This window comes from Gracilinanus agilis, chromosome 4 (genome assembly GCF_016433145.1).
Source record: "Gracilinanus agilis isolate LMUSP501 chromosome 4, AgileGrace, whole genome shotgun sequence".
Classification (NCBI taxonomy): Eukaryota; Metazoa; Chordata; class Mammalia; order Didelphimorphia; family Didelphidae; genus Gracilinanus; species Gracilinanus agilis.
The window spans coordinates 386468507-386489552 of NC_058133.1; the positions used below are offsets into that span (position 1 = coordinate 386468507).

The 21046-nt window shown below is 33.4% G+C and overlaps 1 protein-coding gene across 1 annotated transcript in view; it reads left to right on the plus strand.

Moving 5' to 3' along the window:
- The first annotated feature begins 707 nt into the window (after positions 1–707).
- L3MBTL3 (L3MBTL histone methyl-lysine binding protein 3) overlaps positions 708–21046 on the plus strand; it is a 165014-nt gene continuing 144675 nt past the window's right edge. The window contains exons 1-5 of the mRNA XM_044675430.1: positions 708–788; positions 1617–1728; positions 15069–15180; positions 17326–17485; positions 19316–19451. Of these exons, the coding sequence (XP_044531365.1) occupies positions 1627–1728; positions 15069–15180; positions 17326–17485; positions 19316–19451 (510 nt within the window). The 5' untranslated portion in view covers positions 708–788; positions 1617–1626. The remainder of the gene's footprint in view (positions 789–1616; positions 1729–15068; positions 15181–17325; positions 17486–19315; positions 19452–21046) is intronic.

Sequence of the window (21046 nt, forward strand, 5' to 3'; positions counted from 1 at the left end):
TTGAAACTTTTCTCCAAAGGACTATTCAGGTTATACTTAGACCTCTATGCTGGAAGAAATTATGTAATTATTGTTACAGTACTAACTATTGGAAGTCATTTTGCCTGCCATCAGCTAATGGGGAATCAGTACATTGTGCTAGCAATACATTTTATGAGTTAGTACATATTTGAGAAGGCAAAATCAATATAGTGTTTTTTTGTTTTTGGTTAATGCAGCACTTCATAATTATAAGTTTATAATTTCCATAGGCCAGTTCTCTCCTGTATCTTTTCTTGGGAATGGGGAGAGGCTGGGTCTTTCTGTCTTGCTGAGGCTGGAAATATAGTAGCTTCTCCCAGGCTCATCCCAGGATTGATAGAAACAAAAGCTTTGATCTGTTTCATTTTTTTCTGAACTGAGCTGATTCTCCTGTCCTCGGGCAACTCAATGGACTACCAATTGGTGTCATTTTTAGTGTAGCAACCTGTGAGCTTTAGCCATACTGCATCCGAGAAGCACCATGGTCAAATGATCCACCAGCCTCAGCTTCTTTGGCGGAGTGATCATAGAAATGTTTGTCATGTTTTGGCCTGATTCTTTCTTAAGCCCAATCCTTACCTTTCCAACCCATCAAAAAGGGAATACCAGTATTTTCTCAAATTTTGTGTTTAAAATCTGGACTGTCAGAAATGGACTGATAATATAACTTTAATATGGCATTTTCTTCCTTTAAAGGAAGAAAAAGAGAAGAAAGAATACTGAAGAGATCGATTGTTCCTAACAGCAGAACTGAAATCAGCATATAGGTATTGACTATTCCTTATTAAATTAAAAAAAAAACAACTTAAGTATTAGGGGTGTGTGTGTGTATATATATATATATATATATATATTTATGTATGTATGAATATGCATTGATACAATATAATAAGGGTGGTACTAATTAATGCTATTTTCTTGGGAATTGAAATTAGCATCAGAGGCTAACTTTACTGTTTATTATTTTTTTTCTTTGGTATCTGTCACCCAATTTTTGTTGTTATTTGTATCTTCTCAGACCTCCTCCCTGAAACTCAAAATAATCAACTGATTGTCAGTTTAGTTGGAAAATCAATTAGTTCAGTGAAAGAATTCACCAAGAAGGTTTTTGTTTTTCATTGTTCACACAGCCACTCTAATTCTTGTCACCGTCAACCAAATATTCTACCTATATTCCTTGTCCCTTTTACTTGTTACATTTATCGAAACAAAACTGAGAAATCTGGTTGCCAATCTTGGATAATTCATGTCAAGAAATTTTGACATTTTATCATCATATACGTTGTTTGTGGTTTTAAATTTTAAGTAGTATTAAATCAAACCAATGGCACAATAGCAAAATTACTCTTTGCCCCTTTTTTTCTTATTTAGTGGGAAAGTCTGACTTTCCTAATTTTGCTTCATACCTTAATATTTGCTTCAACTAAAAAATTCAAATTGCTAATCTTTTATAATATAATCATTTTGAAAAATAATTTTTGGATTATAAAGATGGGAATTAAGTGGGTTTGAAGAAATGAATATAAAAATTGAATCTCAAAAGTAAATCTCAAAGACTTTTTTTTTTAGTTATATGACATTGTTGATGTTTTCAGTATATGCATCATGAATGAACCTGCCTCTAGCACAAGTGGCCAAGAGTTTGATGTATTCAGTGTCATGGACTGGAAAGATGGAGTAGGTACTCTGCCAGGAAGTGATTTAAAGGTAAGTTGTCTTCAGATAGATTTTTATTGCAAGTTCATTTTTAATAAATATGTGTATATATAACCATTCTGTCAAACACAAGTACAAATATAATAAGTACTTAAACACACATTGACTGAGTACTTAGAATAAATCTGAAATTTACATATTTATCTTATGAATTAGGGGCCCTAAAATAAGCTATCAAGCCATTTTATTATTTCTCAAAATTAAAAGTTTTAAGAGGCTTTCATGGCCAAAAGTTATTAGTCTCAAAGGCTATTATTTCCCCAAATTAAAAATGTTAAGAGACTTTCATTGTCAGAATTATGAGCCCTAAATACAGAGGACTAGGGAACTTCTGACTTCTGTTTATTGTGCAAAGTTTAAGTAACAACTTCAGTAAGTAGAACCTCAGTATTTAGTTGTGTGTTTTTTTTTAAACCCTTGTACTTCGGTGTATTGTCTCATAGGTGGAAGATTGGTAAGGGTGGGCAATGGGGGTCAAGTGACTTGCCCAGGGTCACACAGCTGGGAAGTGTCTGAGGCCGGGTTTGAACCTAGGACCTCCTGTCTCTAGGCCTGACTCTCACTCCACTGAGCTACCCAGCTGCCCCAGTATTTAGTTTTTCAAGTAAATCTAATATATTTTAACCCCAGAAAGAAATTAATCAGACCTAATTTTTTCTTGTTCTGTTGGCTGTGTGATTTTAAACAAGTCACTTATCCTCCTTGTTTTGGGTTTCCTACATAAAATGGGTATTTTGTTGTAATAAGAGTAAATATAACTGAATTTGTGGAACATTTTTGATTCTTAAGGAAAAAATACCTATTATATACATAAATGATTTGTATTCTCTTATTCTACTGTGTAAATTTCTTTCAGAGGATATCAAGCTCCAGATGTCTCATTCTTTTTGGAACCACTTTCTTGGAGATTAACTTTCTAATGAATAGTATAGTGTCGCAATAGTGTTAGTAAACCTTTTTAGATTTTTTTTTAGCTTCTTCCATTTTAATGTTTATACAAAGTTTCTCTTGTTATTAATTCTAACCTTTTACCTTTCTGAATATCTGAGTAAATATATTTGTCTAAACTTCAAGGCTTAAATTCTATGTTACTCCAGAATAGAATAATTTCATATATTTGTGTGCAAATTGAATAAAAATGCAATATGAGAATATGAATATGCTATGATCTGATAAGCTTCTACTCTGTGTTCATACAAAAATGATTATTTATACATATAGATTTACAATATACAAATAAATCTGGCCCAAGTGTTTTCTTGAATTGTCATATGATTTTTTTTTGCAAAGTCACCCTAATGTACTAGAGTACTTGTATTTTTAAACAGTCCATCAATCAAAGTCAAACATTTTTGTCACCTGCTATGTTCACTGTGCTTTTTTTGTCCATGATTTTTGTAAATATATGTTGTTCTTTAAATTATCTGCTTTTTAATCTAGATTATTAGATAATTTTTTCAGGGAGGATATACCTATAAATCAAACTATCAGTAAAGATAATGTATCTCCAAAGAAGGATAGTATCAGCTTTTAAAATTCTTTCCTTTGCTCTTGCTTGTCAGTGGCTAAACTAACATTCTTTTTTTTTGTGTCAAGTTGAAGTATATTTCTAGCCAGGATATCCTGGAGCTGATTGTTAAATTTTCTGTGTGAGCATTTATACCTCGGAAATCAACAATTCTGCAACTTAAGCTTGATTTATTGTTTTGCTGATTGTGTAGACATATGAAAATATTGGAGAAAATGTTAATAATACAAATTAAATTTTAAAATGTATTTAGCATTTATCCCCCACCCTCTCAGTTGTTAAACATTTACCAGCACACTCCTATATATTGCTCTGTAAACATGCTTTACCTCAGCAGGAGTACAATAGAAGACTCGGGATGACTTCATCACCAGATAGGAGCCTGATGACTCTAAGATGATAAGAATGATAAAAAAAAAACAATAATAAAGCCTGACATTTATATAACACTTTAGGTTTGGACATAACCATTATTTCATTGAGCTTCACAAAACCCATTTCCACCTGTGTCCCTCTATAACTTTAGGTCATAGAAAAAATACTGAAGGGCTATTCCATCCAATTCCTTACCCTTTGGAGGTGCTTTGGGGCTCTAGAAATCATTCATTCATTGTAATTCTAGCTCTTGTAGGTTTCCCCAAACTGGAATGGTCTCAGTATGGACTTTATATTTTGTCATCCAAAAAGTAGCCAAGTTAAGACTCATCACCAGGTTTCATGTAAGAAGGTAAAATGTTTTCATTTATGGTAACTCTTAGATGGGATGGGCTAAGTTGAGAAGTGGAGTTGGACATCTAGTTGTTACAAGTTCTTTCCACATTCTGTGATTCTGATCTGGATTTGGTTCAGTCAGTGCAGTCAAGACATTGATTTGAAACTTGTCCTCACATTAATATCATTTAAAAATATGTTCTTTTGAGTTTGCTTTATGGCACAAAAGGGATAAACCATGTAAATCGTTGGGGTGTTTTTTTATATTTTCTTGTGATTTCATTGATATGGGAAACTGGTGGAAGAAAATGCCTTTCCCAATGCAGGTAGGCACCTGCTCTGCAACTTAGAAACTTAGGAGAGTTTGCTGGCAAAATGGAGAGATGGGGTACTCTCTTAGAGGCAGAGGCTCCACAAGACTAGACTGTAGCACACCAGCTCTTCCTGACTCCAAGATCTGGACTCCACCTACTGTGCTGAGCAGTTTTCAAATTGTATGCTATAGAAAATTCATGTCTTCCTCTATGGCCATTTAGTATCTGGTCCAAGTCTACATTGTGTAAGTTAGCTTTTATTTTAATCCCCTACTCCTAATCCTTTTTTCCTCTGGAATCTTTTTTTTTTTTTTTTTTTTGCTTCCAGTGATTCATTTGCTATAACTCCCTATAAGAGATTTTCATCCTTTTGTGTTGTCATTAGTGAGTTTCAGACTTAGTTTCATTGGAGTGAGAGCCCTTCTTGCTGAATAATTTGGATTGCTTCAGGGTTGGTCAAACAATGGAATTGTAACAATTTTTCCATTAATTTGATCAGTGTAGAAAGGTAATACCCTTTTCAGTTTGAATTATCTAATTTGACTGTTTAAGCTAATCAGATCACCTGGTTTAATTATGCTATGTTCCCCTCATTTTGTATTGTATAGATAAAATCAGATATAGTTTCATTATCTTTTATGGTCATTATAGCTTTCATTATTATCTTTTATTGTTGGTTTAGGCTTGTATCACTTTTTTCCCTTGAGGCAGTCCAGACATTATCAAGTCAATTATGTAGCTTGGATCCTCTAAACCAAATTTTATTTTTATATTAAAATTTGAGTTACATAAGAAATCTGAAGGAAATTTGGTCTTACACAAACTTAAGGTTGCAGAGAAAACTGAATAAATTGTGGAATCTTAAAGTTATTTGATAACTCAAAAACCTTGTGCAGATGTAAGATTCTTGTAATGAGTTTCTATAATATATGTTAGCCTCAGAATATATCAGCAAGAGTAACTTCAGGTTTCAGAAATAAATCAGTTGATCCAAGAGATGCTTTGTTAGCCCTATAGAATGTTTCTTTACATTAGGGTATGTTGCTGTTTTAATGAGTTTTGCCTATAGAGTCTTATGGTCAGCTTCCAGTCAGGAATCTTAACATATCCAATTCAACCATAACAGTTTATAGATGACTAATAGGGAAATTTAAAAAAAATTGAGATTGAATAATGCAGAATTGTTGGAAAAAGACTTGCCAAATTACCTCTAAGATCCCTTCCAGATCTAAATTTGTAATCCTATGTAGAATCATTACCTAGAATAAATATTTGGAAGGGTCATCTTGTTTGATCCTCATGTTACAGATGAGGAAACTGAGGCTCCAAGAGGTAAACAACTTTTCCAAGGTCAGAAAGGTAAGTAGCCTATTCAGGATTTTGAATAAATTCAAGTTAAAATTTAGCATCTTTATGTAATAATTTACTAAGAATACTGTTGTATTTATTTTTGTAATTATTACTTTTGTAATTATTACTAGTACTTTTGTAATTATTACTAGTACTTTTGTAATTATTACTAGTATTAATCATGTGACTATTTTATATACCATAGATAATCACATTTACATAATGCTTGCTTTAAGGTTCTCAAAGCACTTTTACCACTCTAAGTCCTTGATGTAGGTAGTGGAAATATTATAATCCACAATTTCTATATGAGGAAACTGAGGCTTGAAAAAAATTCATTGGCTTGTTCAAGATTTTGCTACCTGTAATTGTTGGAGCCAGGATTCATGCCTATTAATCAAGTCTTAGTATTGCAGACATTACAAACAGAGCACTCTTTTTAAAATGTTATTTTTTATTGTTGTTAGTGTATATTTTTTAATATTGTTAGTGTGATTATTTTATAGTTTTGAGGCACTTTTTTTAGTCTTATTTTCTACATGTTTTGAAACAGAATAGAGATGTTTATGACCTATTCACTCTCACTATAGATGGCAAGATCTTCTAGATCCAAGTTGGCAAAGATGTGGCACATGTGCCCTGGCGTGCTGGAGGGGGATGCTCTGCTCCCCCTCTCTGCTATGCATGAGGACAATTTTCACAGGATCAAACCCTCTGCTCAGCAGCCCAGAGTGAGCACTTTCTCCATCTGCTCTGTTGGGGAGTTGTGGCAGGGCTCATAGGTGGTTTGAAGGTGCAGTTTGGCCCTGGGATCTCTAAAAGGTTTGCCAACACTGGATAACAACATTGTGCTATGATTGTATCAAGCCCTGGAACATGGCAGGGCCTTCTTAATGAGATCCACAATCTCTCAAAAGAGAGTTTGACTTAACAGTTTCCACACAGGGAAAAAAAACAAAAACAAGCCTATAAGATGAAGGCTTTCTGTGGTCAAGACTACAGTTAGACCAATAGCCTGTAGAGCATGGACTGACTTTGAAAAAATGCTGCAATAGATAATGAGCTGGACCCAGAACTGACCAGAAGGAGAATAGTGTGACTTTGGGAAATTATGCAATGATTTTAATGACTCTTAACTTCTTCCTGAAACTAAAAACCTTTCTTTTTAGCAATAATATTCTTCCAGTAATGTTCTTTGACTGGGAGTGATGGGATATCAGTTTACAAAGAATTAAGTTAGGGTGAGTTAATGCTCACCTTTGAAACAAGAAGAGGTGAAAGGAGGGGATGAATAGGTTTCTATATATCTCACTATATTTTAGGAATTAAAACATTTTTTGATTGGTGTGATCATCAACGTTTGGTTTACACAGCCATAGCTGTTAGTACAAATTTCAATTTTTAAAGCATGAGTAGATAAAACAGTATTGTTTGATAAATTTAACATTTTTACCATTGGTAGTGACATAGAATTTTTTAGAAATGAAATACTTATTTCATATTGCTTTGAATTGTAAGGACTCCCCCAAATTGATGACCTCCAAGTAGAGTGCAGGTAAAAATACAGTTAGTAATTATTTCTTTATTTTTTAGAAAAAATTTCCATGGTTACATGACTCATGTTCTTACTTTCCCCTTCAACTCCCCTTCAAGTCCCCCCACCCATAGCTGCCATGCATTTCCACTGGTTTTAACATGTATCATTGATCAAGACCTATTTCCATTTTATTGATAGTTGTACTAGGGTGGTTGTTTAGAGTTCACATCCCCAATAATGTCCGCCTCAACCCATGTGTACAAGCCATTGTTTTTCTTCTGTGTTTCCAATCCTGCAGTTCTTCCTCTGAATGTGGGTAGCGTCTTTACCATAAATCCCTCAGAATTGTCCTGGGTCATTGCATTGCTGCTAGTACAGAAGTCCATTACATTCGATTTTACCACAGTGTATCAGTCTCTGTGTACAATGTTCTTCTGGCTCTGCTCCTTTCACTCTGCATCAATTCCTGGAGGTCTTTCCAGTTCACATGGAATTCCTCCAGTTCCTTTGAGTCAGTTGTATTCCATTACCAACATATACCACAGTTTGTTCAGCCATTCCCCAATTGAAGGGCATAACCTCATTTTCCAATTTTTTGCCACCACAAAAAGCGCAGCTATAAATACTTTCGTACAAGTCTGTTTATCTATGATCTCTTTGGGGTACAAACCCAGCAATGGTATGGCTGGATCAAAGGGCAGGCATTCTTTTATAGCCCTTTGAGCATGATTCCAAATTGCCAGCCAGAATGGTTGGATCAGTTCACAACTCTACCAGCAATGCATTAATGTCCCAATTTTGCCACATCCCCTCCAACATTCATTACTCTCCCCTGCTATCATTTTAGCCAATCTGCTAGGTGTGAGGTGATACCTCAGAGTTGTTTGATTTGCATTTCTCTAATTATTAGAGATTTAGAACACTTTCTCATGTGCTTTTTGATAGTTTTGATTTCTTTATCTGAAAATTGCCTATTTATGTTCCTTGCCCATTTATTGATTGGAGAATGGCTTGCATCTTGATCATTGTCAGATGGAGTGTGATTTTTTTTTTCAGAATGAAAGTATGATATATTAATGTTTATGGAAATCTGTGCTGATATATAGCTACCTAATCAATTTAAATCCAACATTTTCAGCTATATTCAATCACAAAGCATTTATTAAATGCTTATTGGAGACACTTGCTAGGTGCTGGGGATACAAAGATAAAAATGAAACATTTCCTGCCCTTAAGTAGCTTATATTTTTTGGGGGAGGGAGATAATATCTATATTGATAAATATATTCAAACATAATGACTTGTTGGAGGAGGGCATTAGATTGGGGAGGGAGGGATAAAGAAAGGCTTCATGTAGGAAGGAAGTGGTCTTGAGCTAAGTTTGAAGAAATCAAGGAATTCTTCCATGCTGCAATGAGAAGAAATTATACTATGGGAAAGGGTAAAGGAACAGATTTTAGAGTTGGAGGTGTGTATGTGTGAGGAACATTAAGAAGACTAGTTTGACTAGATTGTGAACTGTACAACAAGGAGTAATACATTATCAGACTGGCAAGGAAGGTTGGAGCAAGGAAGGGCTTTCAGTGCCAAACTGAGAGGTTTATATTTGATCCTAGAAACAATAGTGAGCTACTGGGGTTTATTTGGTTGGACATGAATTTTAGGAAGATCACTGAAAGTTGTGTGCAAGATTATTTGGAGAGAAAGTAGAATTGAAGCAATGTTACCAATTAAGAGATTATTATAGGGGCAGCTGGGTAGCTCAGTGGAGTGAGAGTCAGGCCTAGAGACAGGAAGTCCTAGGTTCAAACCCGGCCTCAGCCACTTCCCAGCTGTGTGACCCTGGGCAAGTCACTTGACCCCCATTGCCCACCCTTACCACTCTTCCACCTATGAGACAATACACCGAAGTTAAGGGTCTAAAAGAAAAAAAAAGAGAGATTATTATAATTGTGAAGGAGAAAGGTGATAAAGATCTGAACCAGGGCTACTTTCTTGTGGGTGCAATGACTATAAGAGAAATTGCTCAGGTAGATTATAATTACCATTAGAACCAGGGGAGTACTACACAGAGGAGTTTGATGAAAAAACAAAACACTTGACCCCACCTATTTTTATGAAGTAGGATGGGGGAAAATAAAATAATACATTTCCAATGAAATAGACAATTATTGAGGGATTTTAATTTTTGAGATGTAACAACTTTTCTTAGAAATTAACTGTGCTACAAATCTTTACTAACAGGTACATTTATTTATTGTGACCAACCTGATCTTAAGAGTTAGAAAGACTGTCTGCTATCTGCTAGAGAATTGGTGACTTGAGATCAAAACATTAAGATAAGTCTTCATAAATACCTATTATTTTAATTCTGAAGCCATCAGAATCTATAGTCTCTATGATAAAGGTCTATTTCAAGCAGCATCAGTAGCAGCTTGCTTAGATAGTAGGTGTTTAATAGCTATTTTCACTTCAGGTATTTGATCCAGTTGTGGAAAGCAGCTTAGGGTAGTTTGATAGATTCAGTGGCATTTTAGAAACTTAAGGCCCACTTGATTTGATGCATCAATGATGATTATCTAATTTTTCAAATGTGTTACTCATGTTTACCAACAAACACTTTCTCTGACAGTGAGGTGAAGAATGAAGTGTAAAAAGGAAACATGACTTTTCTAATAGGAGTCTAAAATCCATATATGTTATTTTTCTTTGATTAATAGTCTTTGGAGGGGCAGTTGGGTAGCTCAGTGGATTGAGAGTCAGGCCTAGAGACGGGAGGTCTTAGGTTCAAATCTGGCCTCAGACACTTCCCAGCTGTGTGACCCTGGGCAAGTCACTTGACCCCCATTGCCTAGCCCTTACCACTCTTCTGCCTAGGAGCCAATACACAGAAGTTAAGGGTTTAAAAAAAATAGTCTTTGGATATTTGTGCCCCCCCCCCCATGATTGCCAGTTGTTACTAGATTTATTAATTATCAGTAATTATTTTAACATCCTGTTTTGTCTAACCTTGCCCAGTAGATGGTACTATTAGTCTTGTTTTGAGACTTAACAGCATGCTTGCCTTTGGGTCCTGATAGATACTGAACTTTTCACTTTAACATTTTGTATTTTCATTGATTTGGAAAAGTGAAATCATTCCTCTCCATTTTTTTTTACTTAGCTAAATGATAAACTACTTATTTCTCTCTGTCAGGATATATTTTTCCTGGACACAGTGAGTAGCACTTTCTCTTTTGTTTCAGTGTTAAGAATTGACTCCTGTCTTTCGGTAGCAGTCTAGAGAAATCTAGCAGTATTCACATTTTATACATGAAAAGAGGGAAGGCCCAGAGGGAAAAAGGAAAGCGATTCCTGCATGGATAGACCTTGATCTTTGCCTGGAACAGATGCCCCTTTGCTCTATTTCTTCCTACTTTTCTTTAGGCCCCTGCTTACTGAGAGCAGTGCATTTGCCTAGCTTTGAAGAGCACCTTTGCTGTGTGTAAATGAGAGAAGATAGTTTTGCTTGTCCTCAGCAGCTCTTCTGGTTTGTTAATATGCATAAACTCTTCTCTTAAAAGAAAGAATTGAATTCAATATAGCAAATAAATGCTTTGCTAATTTGACAGAATCTTTTCTTGAGATTTTCCAGTATTATAGAAATATTCTGGATAAATAACTTAATTTTTGTGAAGAGTAAATAGCAAATTTTAAAGTTGGCAGATAGAATGTTTATTTAGACAACATATTTAAAATTTCTATTGTGTGAAATAGCTAAGTGCTACAAGGAATAGCCTTTGAATTCTGCTTTTTAAAGCAGTCTTCGTTGTGTGTAAGATAATTGTGATTTCTGATTAATGCTGTTTGTTCTATAAATTGGAAAGAATCAAGATGAAAATGAATTTTAATTAGTCAATGATAGAATTATTTCAGGGAGGAAAAGATTAGAACAAACAGAAGAAAGGGTTTTGTTTTTAAATTATTTAAAAATTAGTAACAGTATCCCATCATCCTATTTCAGGGAAATATGTTGTTTAGAAGTAAGTATTACAGTGACAGAAGAGTTCCAGCTGATGCTTTTGCTGCTTTCTTTATATTCTCTTGCAGGGATTGAGATGCCCTTAAGAGGTAATTGCCCTTTCAAGTTGCTTCTTGAAAGCTAAATTGGTTTGTGGCTATTAGATCTGCTCTCCCCTCCCAGCTAGTTTCAGTTCTCTGCAAGGACAGAGAGGAACTCAGTGGGCAGCAGAAGGAGGTACCCTACAAGAACGTGTAGTTTCCTGTGGGTGTCTGGGACCCATCTCCATGATTACACTGCTGTTTCACTTTAGTCTTCCTGGTGGAATATGTTGTATTTGGTTTTTAAGTTATTATCATACAGTTCATTGTTTATAAGATATTCCTTCATATTGAACTAGGTGAACTTGGTAAGATAGTTTCCCCTATAGCCCCCCAAATTTGTGCTTTCTCTTACTACTTTTGATTGTAGAAGTGCATATCTTAATAAAATATATTAATGACACCTTAGAGGGACAGAGTAGAGAGTATTTTTATTATGACATATAGACGTGATACTGAATTTATAGGATCTTGATATTTAAAGTTAACATTGACATTAGAAATCATTGATTCCAACACCTTCTGTTTTAGAGGAGAGAACTGAGACCACAGAGAGTAGATGACTTGCATAAATAGAACTTAGCTGTGAACTCTTCTGATTTACTTTGTAGCTATACAGAGGAAGGTGATCTTTTAAAATCTGACTTATTTTTTATTATTTTAGATTCAAAGATACTTTATTTTCTCAATTACATGTAATAATAATTTTCAACATATGTTTCCAAAATTATAAGATTCACTGATGTGAACTATAGTAGGCTTTGATACATATCCATCCTACCCAACAGTTCTTTCTCTGGAGGTAGATAACATTCCCAGTCATAAGTCCTTCAGAATTATCCCTGATCATTGCATTGTGGAGAGCAGCCAAATTTTCAGAATTGAGCATCATACAGTATTGCTATTATTGTGTACAATGTTCCTTTGCTCTGCATCAGTCCATATAGATCTTTCCATTTTTTCCTGAAATTATCTTGCTTTATCACTCTTAAACAAAATAGTATTTCATCACCAACAGGTACCACAATTTGTTCCGCCATTTTCCCCAATTGATGGATATCTCCTCAGTTTCCAATTCTTTACCACCACAAAAAAGAGCAGCTATAAATATTTTTTGTTTAAGTGGATCCTTTCCCTTTTTTTATTATCTCTTTGGGATATGGAACAGATCCAGTCGTGGTATTACAGAATCTAAGGGTATGCACAATTTTATAGCCCTTTGGACATAGTTCCGAATTGCCCTCCAGAATGTTTTGATCAGTTTACAGCTCCACCAATAATGTATTAGTGTTCCATTTTTGCCACATTTCATCCAACATTTATCACTTTACTTTAATGTCATATTGGCCAATCTGATAGGTGTGAAGTGGTACCTCAGAGTGTCTTAATTTTGTATTTCTCTAATCAAGAGTGATTTAGAACATTTTTACATGATTATTGATAGCTTTGATTTCTTCATCTGAAAATTGCTTCTTTATATCTTTTGACTATTTGTCATTTGGGGAATGGCTTATATTTTTATAAATTTGACTTAATTCTCTATAGATTTGAGAAATTAGACCTTCCTGAGAGAAATTTGTCATGAAAAATTTTCCCCTACTTTTTCCCCTTCTAATCTTGGTTATATTAATTTTGTTTTTACAGAAGCTTTTTAATTTAATAAGTCCCAAATTTTTCATTTTGCATCTTCTATTGCTTTCTCTCTCATTGTAATAAATTCTTCCATTCTCCATAGATCTGCCAGGTAACTGTGTTCCCCTAATTTACATATAGTATCATCCTTTATGTCTAAATCATACACCCATTTTGACCTTATTTTGGTATAGGGTGTGAGATATTGCTTTGTAGCTAGTTTCTTCCATACTGTTTAACCAATTTTCTGAGCAGTTTTTTTTTTGTTAAATATTGAGTTCTTATCCCCAAAATTGGGGTCTTTGGGCTTATCAAACACTAGATTGCTAAGGTCATTTACTCTTGTATATTGTGTATCTAATCCAGTGGTTCCCAAACTTTTTTGGCCTACCTCCCCCTTTCTGGAAAATATATTACTTAGCGCCCCCTGTCACATATTATCACCGCCCCCTTACAGTTATTCGCCACCCCCAAATGCACCTGTAGCCATCTCCGCCTTCCTGGATCGCTGCAGCACCCACCAGGGGGCGGTGGTGCCCACTTTGGGAATCACTGATCTAATCTATTCCATTGGTCTCTATTCTATTTCTTAGCTAGTGCCATACTGTATTGATGATTATTACTTTATAATGCAGTTTGAGATATGGTACTGCTAGGCCTCCTTCCTAAACATTTTTTTTCACTAATTCCCTTGATATCCTTCACTTTTTGTTCTTCCGGGTGAATTCGTTATTATTCTTTTTAGTTCTTATAAAATAATTATTTGGTAGTTTGATTGGTATGATACTGAATAAGTAAATTAACTTAGAATTGTCATTTTTATTATATTACTTGACCCTACCCTACCCACTGAGCAATTAATATTTTTCAAGTTGTTTAGGTCTGACTTTATTTGTGTGAAAAATGTTTTGTATTTGTGTTTAAATTATTTCCGTGTTTGTTTTGGCAAGTAGTTTCCTGTGTATTTTATATTGTCTAGAGTTATTTTAAATGGAATTTCTCTTTCTATCTCTTGCTAGTGAACTTTGTTGGTAATATATAGAAATGCTAATGATTTATGTGGATTTACTTTGTATCCTGCAGCTTTACTAAAGTTATTAATTATTTCAACTAATTTTTTCAGGTGATTTTCTAGGATTCTCTAAGTATAGCATTATATCATTTGTAAAGAGGGATTGTTTAGTTTCCTCACTGCCTACTTTAATTTCAATTTCCTCATTTCTTATTGCTAAAGCTAGCACTTCTAATACAATATTAAATATTAGTGGGTGATAATGGACATCCTTGCTTTTTAACTCTTGATCTTATGGTGAAGGCTTCTAACTTATCCCAATTGCAGATAATATTTGCTGATGGTTTTAAGTAGATACTTATTTTAAGGAATGGTCCATTTATTACTATGCTTTTTGGTGGTTTTAATAGAATGGCTATTGTATTTTGTCAAAGGCTTCTGCATCTATTGAAACAATCGTGTGATTTCTGTTAATTTGATTATTGATATGGTTAATTATGTTGATAGTTTTCCTAATATCAAACAAACCTTGTATTCCTGGTATAAATCCCACCTGGTCATAATGAATAATCCTTGTTATATATTGCTGGGAGTCTCCTTCCTAGTATTTTATTTAGAATTTTCACATTTGTATTCATTAATGAAATTGGCCTATATATATTTTTTTTTTCTCGTTTTTGCTCTTCCTGGGTTAGGTAACAGTATTATATTTATGTCATAAAAAGAATTTGGTAGGATTCTTTCTATGCTTATTTTGCCAAATAGTTTATAGAGTACTAGGATTAATTGATCTTTAAATATTTGATAAAATTCACTTGTGAATCCATCTGGTCTGGGGGATTTTTCCTTAAGCAGTTCATTGATGATTTGTTCAGTATCTCTCTTTTTTTTGAGATGGAATGAGTAATGTGTTTTTATTATTTTCTATATAGTTAGAATGAGTGGTAGATTATTTTCCATATTAAAAATGGTTCCATTTTTTCATTAATTTTAAAAATGTGGTATTTTTATTGCTTATGTAAACACAATTGTTTAAAGCATCTAAATAACATGTTTTACAACTAACATTTTTTCCAATTAAATAGATCCTGTACATAAGGATCTTAGTCAATTTTTGCCTGATTTCTTTTGTATTCTCTTATATAGTTTCGGGTAAATGAGTTTGGAGCCTTGGAAGTGATTACAGATGAGACTGAGATAGAAAGTGTTAAAAAAGCTACTGCTACCACAACATGGATGGTGCCTACTGCACAAGAAGGTTAGAAAGAAATGACTTTTATTTTTCTTTTGTTTCTTTTCTGTTTGGAACATTTAAAAATATTGTAAACATATACATTTGTAAACATCTAATGCCTTTTAACAGAGAATCTTAGATTTCAAGGGTCTTTGAACTTGGTTGAAAAACAATTACATCTTTATAGTCTATCTAATATAGATATATTGCATCTAATTGATTTCCTTTGAAGTTTCTATGCATTTTTATTTTATATATTTAAAGATTTTATCCTGGGAAAAAGTCCATAGACTTTACTAGGCTGCCAAAAGGATACATAACAGAAAAAAAAACTTAAGAATTCCTGGCTTATAGGAATTTGAGTCTTAGAAAAGTCTGTGGTATATGTAATGGAAATTCATAGTTCCTTATACAATTTCTTCTTTTTTCCCCTTTTTTGCATATGAAAATATCCAAAGTGTTTTTATTTTAGTTCATAATAAAAATAAATATCTAAATAAATAAAATAAATACATAAAGATTTAAATCTAAAATAACACTGGAATATGCCCATGAAACGCATATAAATTTTAACGGGATAAAGAAATAGAATAAATTCATATTTTAAAATAGCAATTGCCAGATCTTATAATTCTAAATCTAATTAACACAGAATGAATTGGAGAATTGGCAGTTCTTAAGCTAATTCACATAAAATGATAGCCATGTAAGTACTTTAGCGAAAGTAGCTCTACTTTAATTTAGAAAGTATTTTGTGGAAAAAAAATTTTATATGCAAAAAAAAGTATCTGGATAATTGTGATTGTGTATGTTTGGTCATAGACACACAAAAAAGGAATTGGAGAGGTGTTAATTTTTTGAACTTTAGATGTGTTTACACATGTAATTAATTTTAAAAAACCTATATTAATCAGAAACCTATTTACATGTACTAATTTTGGGGCACTATATCGAATACTTTTTGTTACTATCAAAAAAAAGAACCACTTTAGTTGTGAATTGATTCAAGCATTTTGGAGGACAATTTGAAACTATGTCCAAAGGGCTAGAAAACTGTATATACCCTTTGATCCAGTAATACCACTATTAGGTGTATATCCCAAAGAGATAAAAAAAAAAGGGGGGGGGGGGAACAACCTACTTGTGCAAAAATATTCATAGTAGCCCTTTCTGTGGTTGTAAAGAATTAGAAATTGGGGGAATGTCTATCAATTGGTGAATGGCTGAACAAATTGTAGTATATAATGGTATTACTATTGTGCTATAAAAAAAATGCCGTAAAGAGTTGGAAAGACCTATATGAACTGATGGAGAGTGAAATGAGCAGAACCAGGAGATCATTATATATAGTAACAGCAATATTGTATGATGATCTCTGTGAAAGACTTAGCTACTCTCTGCAATACAGTGATCCAGAACAATTCTGAAAGACTTAAGACAAAAAAAATGCTATTTTTCACTTTAGTTTAATCGGGTTTTTATTTCAAGGTTTTTATTTTGTATAAGTATTATTTTATAGCAGTGAGCAATATTGAAATAGGTTTTGTATGATAATACATGTATAACCCAGATCAAATTGCTTACCACCTCCAGGAAGGGAGAGGAAAGGGAGGAAGGGAAATAATTGGGAACTTTAGAAAACTTAGGTGGAAAATTGTTATTACATGTAATTGGCAAAATAAAACAAGCATTTTCTGAAATCCAAATTGTCCATGAGAACATTCCTAATTTATTGGGAAATTGACATTTCTCATTCTCCATAAAGTTTCCTGTGGGATAAGGCTTAGTTGGAAAAAATATCTGTAATAAAACCAAACAGATATTTTCTCTGTGTAAATTATCTTTTTTTTGTCCACTATCCCTCTCTCCAAATCATTTAAATATATTCTTATGGTTAATGAAAGTATTGCAAAAAGATTACATTTTATAGAGGAAAGAGCACTTCTACTACTTTATCTACTACTTATTAACTTTGTGACTTTGGGTAAGTCACTTGTACTCCTTTATCATTAGTTTCCTCAGTTTGTAAATATAGTACAGATTCAGATGAGAAAATAACACATAAATTTCTCTATGATTACAAAACATTATATGGCTTTTATTAATATCATGTTGGTAATTTTGGGAAAAAATTGAAATTTTACTTAATGATTTTTTTTTACCTTCTAGTTTTTTCTGAGAAGACAGGAGTACCTTTCCGGTTGAAGGAAACTATGAAAGTAGAAGGACTTCAGTTCTGTGAAAACTGTTATCAGTATGGCACTGTAGATGAGTTTCTTTCTGGAGGAAAATTTTGTAGCCAGAAATGTGCACGTCAGAACAAAGACAAGTAAATTTTATTTTTTATCATGTGTAAAATGGGGTTGGTAGTATAAAGATAATGGAGAATGAGACCTCCTTAAGGTTTTTCTAAATTATATCAAGTTCTTATTTTTTTAAAAAACAATTTTTTAATTGATGGTTTTCATAAAGCATTTATGAAGTACTATATGCTAGGTACTATGCTAAGTGCTTGGGATACACTTACAAATAAATAAGGCAGTCTTTGCCCTCAACGTGCTCCTTTCCAATGGGGGTAATTTACCAAACTTTTAACAATCTCAAATATTCCTATATACAGGGAAGAACCAAAAAAAGAAGTTTATTTGAACTTTGTGAACTTCTATTACATAAAGTTTGTTTATAAAATGTATAATATATATTGCCTCCTGCAAACTTCCAGGGACTAATGAGTAATTCCTTGGGAAGATAGAGTTGGCTACAATTAAATTTAGCAAAATAATAATAAAAATACTATCTGTGTCTTATTTCTGTCCATGTAATTTTTGTTTTATAGATGCTTGTTTCTCTTTCTTTCTCTTTCTCTGTTCCTTTAGTTGCTTTCTCTCTATTTCTTCTTCCCATGATTTTCTTTTTAATGTTTAAATATACTTGACATTTTTGATAGACTTATTGATGATGATTTCTCTATTTTGTTGTTATTTTTCTTTGTACTTGTCATTCATCAATTGCCGCTTTTTTATTGCATTCATTAGATTGTTAATCAAAAATATTATATAACATTTTAATTTATGTAATATAGTTATTAACAATCATAGGTAGCATAGTTGAAGTGGAAAGAACACTGGCTCTGGAGTTAGAAAATTGGGGTTGAAATACTTCCTCTTGTCATGTTAGGCAAGTCACAGGCTTCAATTTCCTCATCTTTAAAACTATAGCCTCACAGATCCTTTCCAGTTTTCTGGATCTTTGAATCTTTTCATTGAACCTTGTAGAAGCAAATTAAAAAAACTCGTTAGCATAGGAGCTTGAGGGCAGAGACCATGTTTTTGCTTCTTTGTTTCCCCACTGCTTAGAAGTGGCACAGAAAACACTTACAGATTCTCATTAACTGGTAGAAATAATTGTATTGAGACCTCTCATTTGTTAACAAAGTATTTGAGCTTCACTTGAAGAAAAGTGACCATTGTTTTTAGTAGGTTTATTCTAGTGCAAGTGATTAGCTAGTCAGCCTAATATCAGGCTGCATTTTAAAGAAGTGTGCTATACCCTTACTGGTGGTGGCATTTGAACCCTTTCCATTTTGGAGATCCTAACAAAATTGGTCTGTCATCAAAATATATTTTTGATTATATATATTTATTGCAAATAATGATATATTTTATACTACTTGATATATTTGATAGTGGGGTTTTCCAACATTTTCAATGGGCAGATCATTCTAAATTGTTTCTTTTGACTGAGTAATATTTTACAAAGTTATCCATTTGCAATTGACTTTGTGTATCTGAATAATTGCTAGCTAAATGTGCTTTAAAGTAGCCTTAAAGATTCATTATCTTTTTTTTAAAGTAGATTCTTATTAGTTTAGATGATAGATATATGAAAGGTAAAGTCAGAGAACTCGTTCAACATATGCTGCTGGTGTCTCTTTTGCAATTATTAAAATATAATTTCCACTTTTTCTACCCTGACAGCTGTCATGTGTATTAGTGATTTCAAATATGGTTTATATATAATATCCACTTGTGTTTCATTTCTTTCCTTTGGTGAAAAGTTTTTCCATTAAATAAATTAAATGTTTCTGATGAACTCTTCATTAATAATTATGTAGATATTTGACAGATGGTGACTCTTTGTACTTGGTTTATTATCACAGCAGAGAACAGAAGGAAGAAAAAGATGTAGGTGAAGACAATGAAGAAGATGACTCTAAGTGTAGTCGGAAGAGGAAAGCAAAATTACCTCTCAGAGTAGACCCCAAGGAAGATGGAGAGGAAAGAGAAGATGAAAATGTTAGTATCTTTTTATGTAATTAAGCTATGGATAACTGTTACATTAATTCAATAGATATGGTAAATTGTTTTGTAATATCAATACATGAACCAGTGGAATTGACTTATTTGATACCTGTGGAGATTAAAATTAATATACTAAATATTATATTTATAAATTTTATTAATAATAAACTAACAAAGAAAACTAACTAAAAGGTACTAACCAGCCCACTCCCAAAAGCAAAAAAGAAAGAGGGAGGAATTATAGCCAACTATAAAACAATAACGTGGCCACACAAACACGGAGGCGCAGGAGAGATTAAAGGAAATTTGGGGAAATACTAAGGGACTTATGGGGGATGCAGTCTAAGGTTCAAAATCTCCATTTATACATACCATAAAACATAGCTATTTTTACTTTGTTTGCACTTTTACTTCAATACCTCACTTTCAGATTTTCTGCCAATTAAGCAGTGATTTTTCAGTTCAACAAAGACCTACTGAAGCATGTTCATATACTGAATTAGAAAGTTGAGATAGGACATGTTTTGTCCAGGACTCTGCAATTGCTTCATTGACAAAGAGCTTTAATATTAGTAATGCAATCCTTATTAGTCTACCATAGTGGACCTTATACTTGAATACAAGTGGACCAGTGAAATTAGTTATGATTGAATGCTCCATGTGCTATTTTATTAACACCTCTACTTTTCCTACTACTCCATATTTTAAGAAAGTGGAAAGCAAATTCATGGTATTTTTTCATTTTCTAGAAGTAGTTTTTACTATTTTTACATGAACCAGTGGAATTGAGTATAGGAGAATTTACCTTCTATTCCAAAATCAAATCCTGGCATAGCAAATAGGAATCATGAACATTAAGATAACTATCTTCTTAAAATAAAGGCATAGGAGGTATCTCTGAACTCTGGGGATGGGACTATTTTACTAATGAAGCCCAAGTGGTAGCTTTGATCTTGCAGATCTGGTACATGTACCATTTCGTCTTCACAGAAGCCATTGATAAGCATGTTAAGTATCACAGAATCAAGCACAGACCACTGGATTACTGCAATAGAGATCTCTTTATAAATTGTAAACAACTCTTCCAGTTCAGCCATTCAATCATTTTTTAATAGACTTAACTCCTGATGTCTAACCCTTATCTCTATATTTTTCCACAAGAAGAGAATCAGAGATGTTTGTCAAATCTGCTGTATTTTAGGTGAACCCTAACTTTATAATTCCCCTTACCTACCAGTCTAGTCATCCTATAGAAAAAGAAATGAGGTAAGTTTTTCCTATATATGGGTGCACTTCAGAACTCTGACCTGGACCCTTTCTTCTTCTTTCCATATGTACTCTTTCTTGGGGAGCTCATCAGCTTTAATAAAGATCCCCTGGAACTATCATCTCTTTCCAAATACTCTCCACTCTACATCTCCGTCCCACATCCCATGTCCTTACTGAGTTCCAAATGCCTACTTCACATTTCCCCTTAGGTATCCCTGAGACATCCTAAACTTAACCTGAATTCATCATATTTCCAGTTAAAATCATTCTCTTCACTTCCTTGTGCTGAGGATACCACCCTTCTTCCCATCACCTATATT